Consider the following 20,443-nt stretch of genomic DNA (forward strand, 5'->3'; position numbering starts at 1 on the left):
CTTCATGTAGAGAGCTTAGCATTAGAATAGGTTTTTCTGGGGTGCCTGGGTGGCTCAGCGGGTTAAAGACTCTGCCTTCAGCTCGGGTTATGATCCTGGGGCCCTGGGATAGAGCCCCACATCGAGCTCTCTGCTCAGCAGGGTGCCTGCTTCCCCCCCACCTCTCTGCCTACTTGTGATCTCTGTCTGTCAAATAAAAACATAAAATCTTAAAAAAAAAAAAAAAAGAATAGGTTTTTCTTGGAGTTTATTTGCAAACTACAAGACTCATAAAATATGGTATACTAAAAATACAAGTTTAGGAACATTTATTCACTGCTTGCTTTGGTTGGTTATGATTCTGAATGACTTTTGACTGCTTTCAGACAGTAATCTTCTTTCCTTTTCCTGTTATTTTAAAACAGAACATGCTTCTCAGATTTCTTCTCTGGGAGATAAAGGCCAAGATTTCCTTTAAAAAGTACTCTTTTCCATAGAAGTTTTATTCTCATAGCCCACATCTGTCATTTACTAGACATGGGTCCATAGGTGTATAGTCAGTGAGGTGGCTCTGAAATTTGAAGGACACCTATTAGAGTTCCAGATGTGTTTGTACTGAGTGATAAGATGCCCAGAAAAAGAAGAATTAAAAATTCTAGGTGGAAAAAAAAAATCTAAGCAATAAAAAATACCCTTATATCTAATAAGAAACAAAAGCATTATTTTTTGGATAATTATTTTGGGGGGCGCCTGTGTGGTACAGTCTGTTAAGTGTTTGACTCTTGGTTTTGGCTCAGGTTGTGATCCTCAGGGTGGTGAGATCGAGCCCCACATCAGTGCTCAGCAAGGAGTCTGCTTAAGACTTTCCCTTTGGGGGCACTTGGGTGGCTCAGTTTGTTAAGCATCTGTCTTTGGTTCAGGTCATGATTCTAGGGTTCTGGGATTGAGCCCTGCATGGGGCTCCTTGCTCAGTGGGGAGTCTGCTTCTCCCTCTTCCTCTGCTCTGCCCCTCCCCCTGCTCATGCTCTCGCTCTCAAAAACAAAACAAAGCAACAAAAAATACTTTTCTTCCTCTCCCCTCAAAATAGATAAATCTTAAATTTTTTTTTTTTTTTTGTAACTAATTTTGTCCCTTTCTTTTTGATGAAATAGCTTTCTACTACCAAGGATTCCCCACAGCCTGTTGAGGAGAAGGTCGGTGCCTTCACAAAGATAATAGAAGCTATGGGATTTACAGGACCTTTGAAATACAGTAAATGGGTAAATTCTTTTTAAATTCTTCTCATTTTCTTTTTGGGCTTTATGCCTTCTGCTCCTTATAGATTTTTTTTTTTTTAAAGCTTCTGCTTTGCTTTTGTGAAATTCATGCATTATTTTGAGAGCTTCAGAATGTGTTGTGTCCCCCCCCACCCCATTCCGAGTCAGATCTTTGTAATGTGTGGGTCTGGAGTATTCTCTCTGTTCCCTTAACCTGATTCCATAAAAGTATTTCAGTAAAAGCTAAGCCAATAAAACTGGGCTTTCCAGGTTCTTGCTATGTGATATGCCATACAAATGAGTTCTAATGAAGTGGATGGGCAAAATGTTCTGATGGATAGCATTCCTAAGGAAATACTACTCTCTGATGAATCCATATTCATAAGTGATTTTTTTCACTAGGTCATTGTAGTGACTTCTGTTAAAATTTTACTAATCATTTTTAAATTTATCAATTTTAAGATTTATTACAATTCTTACAATGGAGGGAGATTTGCTAGCTATGTCATTCCTAGTCAAGTCTTGGCCTAGCATGTTATTTGCTTTATAGTTGTTGCTATAAATGAATGAATGTCTTCTGTGCATCAGGTACGTATTGCCCCTGGGTTTTATAAGTGCCTCTAACCAATTAAAGTAATAAAATATTAGCCCAGTGTGTCTCCTGGTGCTAGCGTTTCTCTAACTTTATAGCAGAAGTGCCTTTTAATGTTTTTCAAGGTTGCTAGAATGTTGGATAAGACTAATCAGTCATACGTTATATAGCCATCAAAACAAGTCAACACAAAGCAGTAGGGAGGACTTTTCTAGAAAACTTCGTAGCTTTGCTGCAAATGATCAAATAATTCCAATTATGCCATTTTAACAGGATGGATTAAAATTAGAATTTCAGTTTTGTTGCAGACTTTACTTGTAGTTTCTCTTTGCAATGTCTGGTTCTCTTCCTAACAATTCTCACTGCAGTAAGTGTAGGCTTCTCTCTATAATCTCTTTTTTACATAAATTCTGAAAAGCTAATGGTGATTCCACAAACATTTTGTTTTTAAGGGGCTTTAGAAAGTATGGAAGATAACACATACACAGGTAATGATGTTCTTGAGACTAAGATTATAAAGTGCCTTCTTAATTGTCAGTGAAATATTAGTTATATTCATCAAAGTTATCTTTTTTACATCTTAATCTTTCGGCAAATGATAATCTGATATATTTGGTAATGTTTTTAACAAGAATCGTTTTTCTTATAGAAGAAGGTTTGTGATTATGGCATTTAAAACTTAAAATACGTGTTTGAAAGTTAGAAATTAAGAGAAAAGAGAAATGAGAGCAGAAAGAAAAAAAGGGAAAAATTTACTGTTTTATTCATTTCTTGAGGTTGAGTTCCACTTTGTTGCTACCATTGCTTTGTCTAGTCTGTTTTTTTATGATTCCAGAGGGAAAGTTGGCTACCATTTGGAGGATTACTAAATCATCAGGAAAATTTCTTCACTGTTGTAGTTTAAGTTAGCCTTTGATTTTTCTTGGTTCCTTTGCGACCTCAACTAAGTACTTAATATTTGCATTTTAAAAGGCTTTATGATGTGCAGTGTCTACTTTTGTAACCTTTATCTTTAAATTTCTGACATCAAAACATCAAACATGACATTCTAGTATAATTTCGGTGGGAAACATAGGTATAACTTTACTTCTGGAAAGACTACAAGCCCTGGGTGCCTGGGGGGCTCAGTTGGTTAAGTGTCTGCCTTCGGCTTGGGTCATGATCCAGGGGTCCTGGGATTGAGTCCCGCATTGGGCTCTCTGCTCAGTGGAGAGTTTCCTCTCCCTCTGCTGCCTGCTCTCTCTTCCTCTCTCTTTTAAATAAATAAATAGAAAGAAAGATCTATTGATTGCAAGCCCTTTTCGGTAAATTTGACTTAGATATCTCATCAGGCTCTTGGATTGTACTGGAAAGATCTTTAAGTTTTGCGTTTTTACATGTCTTTCCTTAGGGAGTAAAATATGTGCTTGACATCAGCAGTATCAACCATCTTTCCCCCATTTTTTTCTGTAACATTTTCATATGTAGTTTAATTTTTCTTTTAGATTCATATTTAGGAATTTAAATGTAGCTTTTCCTTACCTGTTTGTCTTGAAATAACCAGTCTTTTCCATTATCTTTATGTAGCAATATCAGGCAAGACAAGGACATTTCCCATGTTCAATTGCATGTCAAATAGGCAGTTTCCAGATTAGCATAAAGCCAAGAATTGATTTCTGTTCTGAAGGACACTGACAAACTGGAATGCATTCAGAGTGGGCAGTGGAGGGTGCCTGGGTTGCTTAGTGGGTTGGGGCCCCTCTGCCTTCGGCTCAGGTCATGATCCTGGGGTCCTGGGATTGAGCCCCGCATCCGGCTCTCTGCTCAGCGGGGAGCCTGCTTCCTCCTCTCTCTCTGCCTACTTGTGATTTCTGTCAAATAAATAGATAAAATCTTTAAAAAAGAAAAGAAAAGTGGGCAGTGAGCCTTGTGAAGGGTTTAGGAACCGTGTTGAATGAACAGTGGTTGAAGGAAATAGGGATGCCTACCCTGGGAAAGAGAAGACATGATGGTTCTTCTCAAGTATTTGTCAAAAAAAAAAAAGAAAAGAAAAGACTTAATCTAAGTAAGGTATTCCACTGGGCAGTGGAATTTTCATGAATGTTACATGAAGCATATTTACATTCAATGAAACAAAAGTCTTAACAAGAACTGTCCTTCAGGGGGATAGGTAACCTCTCGAGGTCATTGGACTTGTTTGAACAGTGGCCCACATGGTTGACTGTGAATCAAGAATGCTGTAGAAGGAATTCCAGTACAGAATAGAAGGTTCAGATGACTTCAAAGCCCCTTCAACTCTCACACAGCTGTTAGTGCAGACCTTTTACTACATTCATTTTTCATCTTGTAAGATGGCACAAGATGCAGCAGTCAGTGGGAGAGCTGATTTTCATTTCTTAAAGCTGCCTGAGGTGCTTGTGTTTTCATCAGAGACACTGATGAAGTCTTCCAGAGTTAGAATGAAATAAACATGAAGTCTTTTGAGAACCAGAACAATTTGTATTGACTGGGTGGAATTTAGTGCACCTACTTCTTTAACTTATATTAATACATGAATCCTTGAAGAAATTCTTTCCCCAAGTTGTTATTTCCAGTCCCTCTGTGATGGTCTTAGGGGACTTGCTTTAGACATTTGTCCAGGAAAATGGCTCACCCAAGTATAAAGGCTTGGCTTCACTGCAGGAAAAGTGAGGAACTATAAAATGCTCCTGATTGCCACATTATGAGCAGTGTATAAATACACTGGCTGGTCTGGTGAGGTCTTCATTATTTGTAATGGATGCTTTCTTCATGAACATGTGGGGGAAAGCCTTCTTCAGGGAAGATTTGGGTCTTGGTGGCAAATCTGCCTTTCTTAGGTAGAATAATTAATGAACCTATAGGACTCTCTCTATGTGAGGATCTGGAGGAAACTGTGGAGTTAGGAAAAAAAAAATCAAGAAACAGGCCATTAGGAATTTTACTTAAAGTTGTGAATGTGTTGACATTTATATACCAGTACCCACATTTGACAAGTACTAATTTTTGCCAAATTTGCTTTAATTTTATTTTTTCCAAGATAAACTTTTACAGAAAGTAAACTAGCCCATTTTTCCTTTCTTCTCTTTCTCCACCAAAATAATTACTGTTCTAAAGTTGGTTTTTGTCATCCCCTTGTACATTTTTTTATCTTTTACCACTCATATATTATCCATAAACAACATATATAATATATTGTATTAATGAAAACTATATAAGCAGTCTCTCACTTTTCAACCTGTTTTTATTAGTCAACATTATGTCTTTGAGTGGAGATATGATTTTTTTTTCATTTCAACTGCTGAATAGCTTCACACTGTATAATTAAACTACAGCTTAACTATTCCTCTACCAAATACAGTTGTTTTAACTCTTTCATAATGACAGTACCTTTTAAATTGTGCGGGAGTTTCTTGAGAGAGAGAGAGATGGAATTGCTGAGTACTAGTCTATGAGTATTTTTAACTGTATTAAATTATATTCATGACTTGTTTTATCAGTTTATATGTCCATCAGTTAGGGTTTAAAGGTCCAGAATCATTTCCAAAACTTGATACTGTCAGACTGTCTCACCAATTAGATGGTGTGATACAGTATTTTTTATTTAGTTTGCATTCCTCTGGTTACTAATAAAGTTGAGTGTCTTTTCCTATGTTTACAGGGGGAAAAAAATTGTCAATGTGTCTATAGTTGAGGGTAGGCTGTAAGCTTCATGAAAGCTGGAGTTTTTTACTTCATTGTTCGCTTCTTTCTTCCCGATGTCCAAATCCACATCAGGTACTGAGTTAGGTACTCAATATACTATTTGTTCACTGAAGTGAAGAGTTAAAAGATGTCCTTAACTCCCTGCCTGAGGATAGAAGTAGGGCCGTCAAAGCCAAGCATTAGGATAATGATACTAGGATGTCATTAGTTTGATCATGGTACGGACCAGTACTCCACAAAATGTGTTCTGTGTCAGATACTTCTAAGAACTGCAGATGTTAACGAAGTTAAACAGGCTTCTTTTTTAGCCTGCTGATACGGTGAATTACACTGATTGATTGGTGAATGTTGAATCTGCTTTGCATTTCAGGAATAAATCCCATTTGGTTGTGATTTATTGTCCTTTTAAAATATTGCTGAATTTCATTTGTTAGTATTTTGTTAAGGATTTTTGCATCTAAATTCTTGAAGGCTATGGTTCTATAGTTTTATTTTCTTCTAATGACTTTGGTTTTGATATCAGGATAATATTGGCCTTATAGAAAGAGCTAAGAAGTGTTCTTCCCTCTTGTTTTCTGGAAGAGTTTATGTAGATTTCATAACATTTCTTCAGATGTTTGGTAGAAACATTGAGTGATGTTTAGTGATGCCATTGAGCATGGAGTTTTCTTTGGAGAAGGCTTTTTTTGTTGTTGCAAATCCCATTTCTTTAATAGATAATAGGACTATTGATGTTATTTATTCTAGGGAGTTTTGGTAGTTTGTGGTTTTTTCCAAGAAATTTGTCCATTTTCTCTAATAATCATATCTGTTGTCCTAAAGGTGTTCATAATAGTCCCTTATTATTTTATGAATATCTCTAGGATATATTGTGATAACTTCTCTGATTCTGGTAATTTTTATATTCTCTGTTTTTTCTTTATTCCTTGATCAGTTCTGTTAACATTTTATCAATTTTACTGATACTACTAATAAACTGGCTTTTGGTTCTTAGATTTTCTGTGCTATTTTTCTGTTTCTAATTTTATTGATCTCTGTTCTTTATTATATCATTCTTTCTGCTTGCTTTTAGGTTTAATTTGCTCTTTTTAGTGTCTTACCATAGATTTTGTTTAAATTGGCTTCGAATGCTTATTTATTCCCATGTAGATACATGTTTTTCAGTTGTTACATGTTTATTCTGTTTTCCCCATATGAGCTTTACTCTGAAAGCCTTGAAAACATGACAGATCTCAAATTAGCAAAGAAAAAAATCTTAATTACAATTAGAGACATAATCCTTCTCTAATTTATTCTGGGTTCTTCTGCCCATTAGAGACACTGCTGTTCTGACCCTAGAGTGTTTTGAGAAATGAGCATGATACAGTGTTATAGTATTTTTTGGTGAATTTGAACCATAATAATATAGCTTTACTAAATTCTAGATTGTTTTTTCTTCAGTTGCTATTTCATTCTCAGTTTCTGCATTTTTTTAGTCTGCATATTTGAGTTTGTAATTATCATTTTAAGAAAAAATTAGCTGTTGTAAGACTTTTGTGGTTGGACTAATTTATTTAATTGTATCCTTTAGGAAATATTTTGAAAGTCCTTAGAAATACTTCCTTACTTTGGCACTGAGTTGGTCTTCAGACCTACAATTTAACTCTTAAAAGAATTTATTTTTCACTTTCAGATTTATTTTTATGGAGGCATAATGTACATATAGTAAAATATACAGATCTTAGGTATACAGTGAATAAATTAAAACCACCACTCAAATCAAGATTCTAAGAGAATTCTTAGTGCTTTGGGAAGTAGTAAAATTTTGATCCTTTTACTATATTTTGCATTCATTGAAAACCCTTAATGGTAAGCATAGCCTTCTCTTAATCAGCAAACTATAAAACTAGGGAAAATATAGAAAAAAATGACTCTTTCCCCAAGGTATAAAAAAGACTTATAGAATAGATAGTAGTGCTTCTGAAGTAAGGTTGAAGGATTGAGGGGGTTTTTGGTTTGTTAATTTGATTTTGGTCATAGAATGGGTAGTTTTTTAATATAAGGGGTTTCAGATTATAAAGAGTTAATGTGAGTGATGCTGAATAGTGATTTAGAGGCTCAAATGTGATGAAGTAAGTTTGAATTAAGGAGAGATTTCATATAAATAAATATTGGAAAAATCTTTTTGACATTTTGATGCTAACTCATAAAATGTGAAAATTGTGTGAAGTCTGTGAATGGTTAGCTTTAAGAAAGAAATAATCTGTGTTGGTTTAGCTATTAAATTTGCCTAGAGACAGGTTTGGACTCATCCTCCTGGTTGAACAAATATAAGATGTTGTGACTATATCTGCTAGCACTGGAACATACTTGGTCATATCTTGAGTTTGATTTTATTTTATTTTATTTGTTTGTCTAGAAGATTAAGATTGCAGCCCTGCGCATGTATACTAGCTGTGTGGAGAAAACTGACTTCGAGGAATTCTTTCTAAGTAAGTTTACTGTTTTTGATAGTTCTGAAAAGGAAAATCAATCTACTTTTCATGGGGTGCCTGGTTGGCTCAGTCGGTGGAGCACGTGACTTTTGATCTTGGGGTTGTAAATTCGAGTCCCATGTTGGGTGTAGAGATTACTTAAAAATAAAATCTTAAAAAAAAAACAACCTATTTTTCGTTTTTATGACTGGGTCAGTTTTGAGTCACTATTGAAACAATTTTTCCTGTACAAAAGTGTGTAATAAAAGCTACTTATTTTTCTCTTTTAATAGAATAAACAAGGGCAAAAAAACCTATAAATAAGACATTTTAATAAGTTAGAGAAAAGAAGAAACCAAAAATTTGTCTAGTACTTTGACATTTTCCACACATGCATCTTTTTACGTATGAGTACTCATAGTAAACAAATCCTGTTCACATTCTGGATGTTGTACTTAGCATTTTGGGTGAAGTGAACTTTTTGCCAATCATTCCTCTTTTATTTCTAGTTTTTAATTGTTTTGGTTGATGCCTAATGATTGTTTTCTTTCTGTTGAAGGATGATTGGGTCAAAGGTATATATATGTGTGTGTGTACACACACACACATATATATAATTTTATTATTTATAAATAAATAAATATTATTTATTATTTATATCCCATTGAAAGTAAATTGTTTTTCAGAGGGGTTTTGCTGGTTTAGATCATCACTGTCCATTGATTATAGTGGCATAGTATTCATTTTTTTTTTTTTTTTTTTAAGATTTTATTTATTTATTTGTCAGAGAGAGAGAGAGAGAGCAAGAGCGAGCACAGGCAGAGTGGCAGGCAGAGTCAGAGGGAGAAGCAGGCTCCCTGCGGAGCAAGGAGCCTGATGTGGGACTCGATCCCAGGACGCTGGGATCATGACCTGAGCCGAAGGCAGCTGCTTAACCAACTGAGCCACCCAGGCGTCCCCATAGTATTCATTTTGATGCTGTCAACTGTTTAGTTACAAATAAAGTTAGTTAAGCAGGTACTTTTAAAGTAATTGAGAAAGTTGAAGCTGTTTCTAGTTCTACAGATTTTGGAAAGAAATGTGTGCTGTGCACATCTGTGGTTATAGCCATTATCCTGAAAGCCATAAACACTTGACTATATATTTGATAGTTTTCATGGAGAGCAAATATTTGTATAGAATTATGTTAATAATAAGGAAGATAGCTAGATGCAGTTTGGATTATTTAATAACTCTTTTGGTTTTTAAAAACCAAATGCAAGTTCTTTTGGTGATTTTATAATTTCAGCAGATCAATATTATGTTAGAAACTTAAAATACATACCCTACTGAGTTGTAATCCTGATTTAGTGTCTACCTTCTGTTTCTTATTTACTCATAGGGACAAAAGTAAACTTTCTTGCTTCTTTTTAATCTCTAAAAAAATTCTCATTTAGGAGAAATTAGTCTAAAAGGAGAAAATATTCTCTATCTATTTGATGAAGAAACTATTAATATTTGAAGCTGGATTTTTCCTAAGTGATTTCTGGAATCCATCTCCCCAAGTATTTTTCATCAGATCTTTTTAAAAGTTCATCCTCAGATATCTGTTTAATATTTGATTTTATAAATAACTAATAAATTTATAATTATTTTGAAATGATGTTTACTAGTTATCTTTGTCTTAGCCAGTCCTCATTATTGAAGATCCTTGAGTTAATATTCTAAATTGAATACTGAGATTATTATTGTATGTTTAAGGTAACATATCATGTTTCAATTTATGATTTGTTGTTAACTACTAATAAAAATAAAAGTTTATACAAATTATTACCATTACATGCTAATCACATTTACATGGTGTGCTTTTACAATGGGCTCATTTAGGAGTTATAAAACCTTGTAGGATAGGAAGGACTTGTATTGTTTTCATTTTTATTTTCTTTTCAGAAGCAGTTGTAACTTAAAGGCGAAGTGATTTCCCAAAGTTGCTTAGCTTGATCCTATGTTGTCTGGCTTAAAGGCCAGAAATTTTTCCACTATAATATATGACCTGTGAAAGAATGTAATTGCAAATTAGAAATTGTAATTCATTTTAATATATTTATATGTTATTGTTTTTAAATAAGAACTATTCCTAGGAGATATTCTATTAGTATTATTAACTGCTGTTTACATATATTAGAGTATGTTCACCTCAATAAACTTTGTTCTAGCTTTGCCCTTTGAAGTTGTTACCTGGAGAGGCAGCACATTTTGGTGATACCACTCTTGCTTATGGTTTTTTAAGACCTAGTTTAAGAATTGCCTTTTAGGGGCACTTGGATGGCTCAGTGGGTTAAGCCTCTGCCTTTCGCTCAGGTCGTGATCTCAGGGACCTGGGATCCAGCCCCGCATTAGGCTCTCTGCTCAGCGGGGAGCCTGCTTCCCCCACCACCACCACCCTCGCCTGCCTCTCTGCCTATTTGTGTTCTCTCTCTCTCTGTCAAATAAATAAATAAAATCTTAAAAAAAAAAAAAAAAGTATTGGCTTTTAGACTTACAGCTTATTCATTTGTATTAATGCTCCAGTGTGGTCCATCTTTGTTGTGTTGTTGGGTAGATTAACTTTTAAAATGAAACCAAAGTGGTTCTGAACTGTGGCTAGGAATAAAAAATGGAGCCAATCTGAAAAATATGATTTGGAGGCAGATAAATATCTATGAAGCAATGAGACTTGCATCTTCTAAAGAAAGGTTCTAAAGAGTAGGCCAGGCAGGTTTGGGATAAAAGAAGAGAATATATATATATATATATATATATATATAGAGAGAGAGAGAGAGAGAGAGAGAGTAGGCCAGGCAGGTTTGGGGTAAAAGAAGAGAATATATATATATATATATATATATATATTTTTTTTTTTTTTTGGGGGGGGGGGTAAAAGAAGAGAAAGTTAGTTAGCCAAGTGTAATCTTGGGAAGTGAATACTTGGGAAGTGAATATATTCACTTTCCAAGATTACACTTTTAAAGTGGCTATTGCCCTTGGATTTTTGGTATTTTAGGGCTTGACTTTTAGAGTCCTGAGCATTCAGTAGTTTTTAAAAAGGATAGAGAGGCTTAGGTAGCTCAGCACTGTCATCCTTACTCTTCCAAAAAAGTGAGGCCAGTGTTAATTCCTGAAGATTGTGTAAGAATGAGTTGTGAGTAGCCCTATAGCCTCTTGGATTCGCCCATAAAATGTCCAAGTTATAGACTCTGTATCATCTCAGAGCCAACGTGTTCAAAGGTCTTGATCCAGTGACCTCAACCTTGGGGATTCTGACTGGTGAGACTAATGGCCCCCTGTTGTTTCCAAGATGTTCTGATGGTTATCCCATTTGTGGCATCAAGGAGTATAACCTCTGTGAGAATGCAGTGGTTTGCTAACTGGTCTTTTGGAGATCAGTTCTGTTATGAGGAGCACTTTGGAACAGACGGGGCCAATCAATAAAGTTTGTGTTGAATTCCATACTGAAATTCCATTCTGTATGAAAACTGCTTTGTCTTTAGCTCTTAAGAGACTTAATACCTTGGAGAGGAGTTTCCTTAATGAGTAAATTCTGAGTCAGTGAATGAGGTTCATTTTATTGACACAGTCTTAAATAGTGAGCTATTTAAGATATTTTAAACCCTACTGTGGAAATAATTCACCGAGAAATAATAGTAAATATTTATTGAGTACCTATTAAATATTAACCATTTTGCTAACATTTCATAGGCCTTATCTCATTTAATCCTCACAAATCCCTATAAGGTAGGTTCTCTTGTTCTCCCCATTTTTACAGAGAAGATGGCATAGGCACTGAGAAGGCTAAGTAACTTTACCCAGAGTCACATAGCAAGTTAAGAGGTACAGTCAGGGTTTTGAATCAGAAGGTCTGTCCTGGAGGCTGCATTAAACAAACAACTGTGTTAATACTGTCACTCCATAACAGTGATGAATTATTTAATTTTATCCAGCTTGATATTGAGGAAGAAAGTACCTAGCCTCAGGAAATAAATGGGCCAAGCGTGTACTGGTGTAAGAGTGTGATCTTGACAAAAGGCAGTAACATTTTAACTTTGACGTGTTTAAACACAGTTTTTTGAGCTGAAGATCATCTATGTTTTTGTGATGCTTATGGTCATTCAGTGGTCTTATTTCTCAGGGCTTTACCCTGTGGGTTTCTGTTCTGACTTTGCTGGGTACAGGGAGTCAGTATGCCAGCTCTTTTCCCATTGTTAGCCCTGAGCCGACCCCCAGGATGGAAAATGGTGACCCAAGTCCAGCTGCTGGCCTGTCTGTCTGTCTGTGCTTTCCAGCCCAAGAATTGATTCCCTCTCTGAGAGAATTGGAAAGGCTCCTGGAGGCTGCCGAGAAGCTTTGATGTAGAAGTAGCAATTGAACAGATTGTCCTTTAGAGGCAGCCAAATTTCATTTTCCAGATTGAAAGACAGACTTCCAAGAAAACTTTTCTTTTTAATGTTTTGTTCTAGCATCCAAAAAAGACCCAACTTCAGATCTGGGCTTGAGAGTTTCTCATGGCTATTCTTGTTCTAGGTGGAGGGTGGTTGGCCCACTCTCAGATGGCATGTGTCTTAATAGCTGTATGGTTGGCCAGGCCAGCTTCACCTCCCTCCTACTGGGTTCCAAGAGGAAGTCCACTTGACAACTGCTGGGCACCTCCCAGTAAGCTCACCAGAGTATTTTGGTGTCACTTTATGACAGATCTGGACTTAAACTCCAGCCCAATCACTAGCTTGTTATATTGTGGCTGCCCTCAAGTTACTTAGCCTTTTTGGTCCTGTTTCCTCATCTCTAAAAGGAGGATTATAATGCCTCCCTTCAGGGTTAAAGTGAGAATTAATTAAGATAATGTATTGCCATGACTAGCAGTGGACCTGGCAGGAAATACGGGCCCTTAGTGAATGTTAGTTTCTGATACTAGTATTAGAAAATCAGTTAGCAATTAAGACCACAGTGCCTGAAATCAAGCAGATCTGAATTTGATCCTAGATGCTTGATTTCGTAGCTGTGTGACTTGGGCAATTATGGTCTCCTAAGAGTCCATTTTCTCACCTGTCATTGAGGGTATTAGTAATATCTACCTCACAGGCCTGTTGGTAGGATTCATTGAGTCATGCATGTAGGCATCAATTACAATGTCTCACACAAAGTAAGCCCACAAGGAATGCAGCTCTTTAGTATTATTGGTAGTGTTAGTGTGCTTCACAGAGGTTCTGCTCTGTGTTTTCTCTCCTAGTGGCCCTAGTTTGTTATCATTTAGTACATTGTATTGTTTACAAGGCAGAAAATAACCCTTTTTTCTTGAGTCATTGCTCAAAGGGCAGATTCTACTCGAAGGGCCCAAACTGAGCACTGATACTATTCTTCATCCTTTTGCTTTACCTTTTCTCCCTGTCATGTAATTGGGAAGGTACATTCAGTGGGGGACCCCTCATCTAGGCCAGAGGCATTTCCTAGAGATCTGAGAATTGAGAGGCGTGGATGTCTAAGCAGTAACCTGAGTTTTAGTGTCTTAAAGTTTTGTCATTCCTAGGGGGTGATGAATGGCCTTTCGTTAGATGTAATCTGCTTTCCTTTTCAACTACAGCTCCCTAGAGCCTCACTTCTTTCTCCTGGTCATTTATTTTGGGCGAATCATTCAGCATACCCAGTATGTTTGTAGCATACCCAGTATGTTCGTAGCATACTGGGTCGCCTTAAGGAAGAAAGACAGGAAAAAGAAACTAGAAGAACTTAGACTTCTCAGCAGGGCAACAGTGAAAAACACTTATACTTAAGTGTGGTAGACAAAGAGTGTCGGCCTAGCTTTCCAGATGAACTTGAGACTAGGAAGGGAAAATAGCATATAAGTTGGAAGGAACCATACAGATCATCTAGGCCACATTATGCGAAGTGAGAAAACTGAGCATCTGAGAAGAAAAGCGATTTGCCCAAGGCCACACAGTAAAGTGGTACCAGGGCTGGAACTAGAAGGCTGGTTGTCTGACTGCATTCAATGCTCTTTCGACCCATCATCTTGCCCTGTGGTTCCACTGGCCCTCTCTGTGGTCGCATAATCAGAGAACACTGTAGCTGCCATATATTTGAGTTGAACAGATTCCTACCAATATTTAAAATATAGTCAATATTCCTTCTCTAACCCCTCACGTATTTATACTTTATTATTATTTTCTAGGGTGTCAGATGCCTGATACATTCAATTCATGGTTTCTTATAACTCTACTTCACGTCTGGTAAGTGAGCAATTTAAGTGAAGTCACCAAAAAAAAAATTTTTTTTTTTTTAAACACTGCTAACTTGCAAGGTATAGCCTTCAGCAGGGCTGATGATATGAAATGGCAGTTGTTCAGGCATTAAAAACTGTTCCTTTCATTTTAATAACTAGTGTCTTAAAGCACATTTTTATTAAAGGTCAAAGCATAGTCCCAGAAAGAAACTAATATTTGTAAGCTTTTCTCAAAGAACACCTAACCTGGTGAACAATGCTATCACTATCTTTAAGAGACTCTGTGAGCATGGATGGAAAGTTCTCTCCCTTGGCTGTTTTAGGAAAATTCACATTTACGTAAAAGTGGTTTGAATTGTGAGAATCCGTGGTCATTTTCATTGCTGGTCATCAGAAACCTATAACAAATTATAGCACTGACATTTACGCCTGTACCTCTAAAATGTGCATACAGGTTAAATTCATGCCAGGTTTGTTACATGTAAAAATATTTAACACCTTAAACAGTATATTTTTTCTTCAGCTGCAAATTAAGTAGCCAAAAAAAATCAATTTTTCATCTAATGTTACACAGTATTAAAGGTCAGAAGGATATAGGAGAGACGTTGAAGTGGGGGCTGGGGAATGCATTTATTGAACTGCCAGATCTTGGGAAAGTAAATTCTGGAGAACTAAGTTTACTACTTTGACCATAGTGAGTATCTGAGGAACGTGGGGAATGGTTGCCCTGTCAAAAGGACCCTTGTTTGAGACTCCCTTCAGCTGAGCTTTGCATCACAGGACTGACTACTATATAAAGACTTTTTGGTTTTGATCGCCTCTGAAATATTTCTCCTTCTGAACTTCCATAGTCACTGAGATTGGCTAAGGGGCACAAGGTAGCAATTTATTTTGTGTTATTTTTTCTAAGCGGGTACTTGATTGAGTGCATGCTCTGTCCTGGGAAGTTTGCTGGGAACTAGCAGTGGTTCTCAAGAAGCTCACAGTCTAATGAGGGAGATAAGACATTTAAAATAGCGATAAATTGGAATGGCTAGGTTTTATGATAAATCTGAGTAAGTAGTGCCTATGGGACCACAGAGGAAGCCACAATTATCAAAGCCTTTACTAGTTCTGCCTATTTTTTTTTTTTTAATATATAGTCTTTTAGTCAGGCAGCTAAGAAGGCAGACTACCCTCTGTCTGAACGGTGAAGGTTAAGGAAAGGTTTAGGGAGGGCAGCTGGATATACTGAGAGGAAAACCACTTTTTTAAGAGGAGAGCACTGCAGAGGTGGCACTGCAGAATTACTCACTGGAAAGGTGGGAGGGCTGAAAGGAGGCTAGGCTGTTCCCAGAGGAGCTCAAAGATAATATTCAGAGCTGGTATGAAAGACTCTTTATTGCCCATATAGCTAGAGGTATCAGAGAGTTAGAGGGAGTGGATGGCAAAATAAAATATATAATCCCTGTAACCACATCCCAAGGTCGATCCCTGACTAATAGTAGCCAGGAGAACCTTGAAACTACTTAAGAGTTCTTTCAAGATAGCCACCATTTCCAGACATGCCTGCTGCATCTTCCTTGCTGAGGTTGGTTCTAATTTCTCAGAGGAGTGGGGAGTACTGCTACCAGTTAAGTAGGGGAGGGCGGCTGTGTGCCTCAAATCCACACTTGGTCTCCCTCCACCCTTCCTTTTTAGTTCTTAGGATCTGCAGGCTCACAGATGGTGAAATGAAGTGGTAGCTTTTCAGTTTGAATCGGGAAACTCTTACTGAGAACTCACTGGGCGTTAAGGACTGGGGGCTTTGGAGAGAAGGGCATGCACCTTTGGAAACAATCCAGCAGGTGACAGGCAGAAAGTACACTTGCCCAAAATGGATGACATTGAAAGATGTGCTGTGCCCAGGGCACAAGCAGAATCTATGGAAGGACAGGGAGGTGTGACTAAAGCCAAATTTGGTGGTAGTGGTTGGGGAGAGTATTGGATAAAGAGTGGCTTTGTGGTAGGAGTGACATTGAGATGTACCATGAAGGGTGAGGAGAATTTCTGCCAGAGAAAAGGAGGGTATTTTAGGTTGAGGGAGTATCAGGGGCAAAACACAGAATGTATGTTCAAGGACATGGAGTATTTGAGGACAGCCACTTGTCTGAAGTGTCTAGAGCAGGTTTGTGCAGGAGTTTTAATGGGAAGCATTGCCGTAAATGTAGTTTGGGGTCCAATTGTGCTGTCACCCTCCAAGAAGAATTGGGGAACCTTTTTCTTCTAGGGCATAAGGGTATTAGGAGGAGGAATGGATCCACTCCAAGTCTGTGGAGAAGCTATGTTTTTCCAGCCCTGTTCTCTTAGCCCGGAGCTCTAGGAGGATAACTGAGGGATAGCCATGTCCGGTATTATAGGACTCAGTGGACTTGCCAGAGATGTGTAAGGTTGAAATACTTCCTGTAGGTGGTAGTATGAGGGAGAGCTAGGGAGGCTTAGAAAGCAGTTACAAAAGTAGAAAGAGTCCTTCCCATCCCCTAAGAAAAAAAAGTAAACCCTAATAAACAGAATACCCCGGCAGTGGACTTTCCAGAAAGCTTCCTTGGATTCCCGAGGATGATGACTCCCTGTTGGCTCTTAGAACAGACACAGGATTTCTCACATATTTCTAGTTCCCTAGAGGAGGTGTTGATGATTTCCTTATCCTGTGTGCTTTCTTTAGTTCCTAAGTTTTTCTGTGTATTTCCAGTTTCTAGAGGGCCCATATCAGTTGTGTATTCACTTGAGCGTGCAGCTGCAATGACGATGTGTCCTTTGTCTCTGCCGGACAAGATTAGTATTGACTGTGGCCGCTGAAAAATTGTTGAGAGAGGTTGCTCTCTGGCTTTCTTGCGTCCAACTGTAGACTTGATAAAGGCAGGCCTTCTCTCTTCCCTGTCCTGGGCAGTCACATTGCAATCCCTTAAGGTATCCATACCAGAAACCAGGGAGAGCTCCTTGACTTTCCTATCCCTTCATCTGGTCTCAAACTTTTTTGACCATGAACCACAGTAACAAATGAATTTTACCCTACAACCCAGAACGCATACATCTCTGATACTATAGTTTTAAAACTTGCCCTTACAATGCCAGATGGTCTCTGATATTTTCTATTCTGTTTGAATTCATTATAAAAAAAAAAATTTAAGATGTCACCCATTAAATTGATTTTACTGGGTTATAGGCAACAGTACCTGGAAACTGGTCTTTCGCCTCCAGTTTCCATCTTCACATGCCATTGGTCTTCTCAATCTCAATACAAATTGGATCAGTACACACACACACTCCTTAATATCCTCCATTATTCTTGGGACAAAGTATGTTTCTTGGCACGGTATTCATATCCCACCAAATACGCCACCTCTGCTAGTGCTATTCTAGGTGCCACTATCACCACCACTCCCTCCTTTACAAGATAAAATAGTATTACATAATAGAAGTATCAAATCTTCTCTACAAAGCTTTCTTCTGTTCAGAAAGCCCTTCTCCCTGCTCTCCCCTGACAAACTCCTGTTTTTCATTCAATATCCAGCTCAGATATCATTTCTCTTTGAAGCCTTTGCTACCCTTCAAAGGCAATAATTAGTTCCTCTTCTGCGTTTTCTTAGTATTTTAGACACTTCTATCACAACACTCATCATGTAATACTATTATATTTTACCATATGCTCTTTTTTTTTTTTTAAGATTTTATTTATTTATTTGTGAGAGACAGAGAGAGCGAGCGAGCGCGAGCACAGGCAGACAGAGTAGTAGGCAGAGGCAGAGGGAAAAGCAGGCTCTCTGCCGAGCAAGGAGCCCGATGTGGGACTCAATCCCAGGGCGCTGGGATCATGACCTGAGCCGAAGACAGCTGCTTAAACGAATGAACCACCCAGGCTCCCTACCATATCATCTTTATAGATGGTGAATTTATTGAGCGCAACAATTTTTTTTATTATCTTTTTGGAAAGGTATGAAAATGAGATATTTCTTCCCTCAACTGCATGTCTTACTCTTAGTTTGTATCAGTAAATGTTCAATAAGTAATTGATGGCCCCAGATCTGGCTTGGCTCCTACAACATTTGGAAGGGTCCTGGCACTGTCTTTTGGTTGGGTGAGAGTGGCAAAGCTCCACTCCTACTTGTTTCTCTGGTGGTTACATGTATGTAGCTGGAATTTATGTTGGCGTTAGTAGATTTGTTGGAGGTTCCCCTTCTAGTTGTGGAACAGTAATACCTTCTAGATGCAGAGGTTAATTTTAGGAAATGGAATGGAATAAATAAAATTAGAATATACTTATGATGGAGATGGGATGCAGGGAATAAATTGCAGTTGTTTTTTTTTTTTAATTTTATTTTTAAGTAATCTCTACACCCAATATGGGGCTTGAACTTACACCCTGAGATCAAGAGTCACATGCTTCACTGACTAAACCAGCCAGGTGCCTCTGCAGTTTGTATGTTTTAAAAATTATTTTAAAGTCAGGTATATCATAAATGTAATAATTACTAAGCCTTTTACTAATAATATCTTTTGTTTATTTTACATGTCCCTTCTCCCTCTGCCCCTCCCTGCCTGCTCTCTCTCAAATAAATAAATCTTAAAAAAAAAAAAATAAAACCACAGATCTGTTTGATTTTACAAATAGGGAAATGATTTTGGCAAGTTTAAGGAATTTGTCACAGGCCTCTTGATCTGTAGTGGAGGACCTGAGACTCAAATCCAAAGGTAACTGCTCCTTCTGCAATCCCTTTTATCCCCTTTTGATGGTCATGGGCATGGGGGCTTCTTCCCATGAATAGGAACAGCATAACACTGACCATCATCTGTACGAAACTGTTTCTTGGTGCTCGCTATCTGGGTTCTGGGGGAGGCAAGAAGTAGATCTGAAAACAGTACAGGGTGATAAGTGCTCTGTGTAGGTCTTATGGGAGCACAGAGGAAGGGGGCACTGCCTGGGGATGGTCAAAGGAAGCAGTTGCATTGGCCTTCTGGGGTCTAGAACCAGAGCACATGGGGTCTTGAGGAGTTATTAGGAGGGTAGGAAGTAACTGTAAGCTACTTTTTAAGACATTCCAAGTGATTAAGAAAGATGTTCACTAGAAGGAGAAACAGGACAGAGAGGAAGCATTTTGATACTTGCTTTCTATTTTTTATTTTAAGAGGGGGAAACACTGGAACATTTTTATGAGTCTGGGGGAAGAAGCCTCTGGGAAAGAAGAGAAGGAAGTAAACTGTGCTGGTAGGAAGGGGTTGGAAAACAGACTGGTCCCAGTCTCCAGCCAGAGAACTGCCCTAGCAGATGCTCCCGGCCTTTGCAAGGGGGCTCTTTAAAATGGCTACAGCAGCTTTGATGTTACTGTAGTCCTGTAGGCTCACGCTGGAACATCCAGCGGCTCCAGACCTGCTAGATATGCTGAGGCCTGGCCATGTGTACATCCTCACTCTCCATGCCCCAGCCAGTCACTCTGTTCAAACACTCACGAATGTGGCTTTTTACCCAAACTAAAGGCCGATGCAGCATCATTTTATCAACATTGCATAACCTAAAAGCACTGGTACCTGCTACCCAGGAGCTTGTCCTCTGTAGTGGATCTGACAGGCAGGCCCCAGGCCAGGTGTAGTTTTTGGAGGAGGCTCGCTGTCAGGTGAGATGGCTTCAGGAAGTGCCTCACCCCACTTGTCTGTTTGCCCACAGACTGTCCTGTGGCCCCCACACTCCCCACACTCTCCACATAAAGGTTAGGCTTCATGGGGAGGGAGTTTAGGAAACCAGATGGAGATAGCCATGTACACAGCCCCGGGGAAGGGTAAGCATGCCAGCTCACAAATAAATAAACTCATTCATTAGCACACTGCTGAGGCTTGAGTGTGGGCATGTAGACTCTGCTTCCTTGGCCTCGGCTGGTGGCAGAGGAAGGGAAACAAGCTATGTGAAAGTCCCTTTGGGATTCCTTCATAGCAGCCAGAGTGACAGACCTGCCTTGAATGCCCACTAGTCTTCATTGAAGTCAAAATCTGATCCACTCTGAGCAGCTTATAAAGCACCATAAGGGAGAAACAAGGCCAAAACACAACTGGCATTGTCAGAAGGCCCAAACAGAGCAAGTCGTACAGGGTACTGAGAGCTGCCAATACATGGCAGGAGGTCAGCCTCAGGAATAACAAGAATTCTTCCCTCCCAGGTTTAGGAAGAGAGGAGCAGAGCGTGGCTAGGACTCTTGTTCCTTTGAACTTTTGCAGAGA

General features: G+C 38.3%; 1 protein-coding gene across 3 annotated transcripts in view; it reads left to right on the forward strand.

The window, feature by feature from the left end:
- LOC131807761 (ubiquinol-cytochrome-c reductase complex assembly factor 1) overlaps positions 1-20,443 on the forward strand; it is a 97,652-nt gene that overhangs the window by 23,559 nt on the left and 53,650 nt on the right. For all 3 annotated transcript variants that reach the window (XM_059133412.1, XM_059133413.1, XM_059133415.1), the window contains exons 4-6: positions 1,132-1,239; positions 7,929-8,001; positions 14,165-14,222. In XM_059133412.1, the coding sequence (XP_058989395.1) occupies positions 1,132-1,239; positions 7,929-8,001; positions 14,165-14,222 (239 nt within the window). The remainder of the gene's footprint in view (positions 1-1,131; positions 1,240-7,928; positions 8,002-14,164; positions 14,223-20,443) is intronic.

The sequence above is a fragment of the Mustela lutreola genome, chromosome 9 (genome assembly GCF_030435805.1).
Source record: "Mustela lutreola isolate mMusLut2 chromosome 9, mMusLut2.pri, whole genome shotgun sequence".
Taxonomy (NCBI): Eukaryota; Metazoa; Chordata; class Mammalia; order Carnivora; family Mustelidae; genus Mustela; species Mustela lutreola.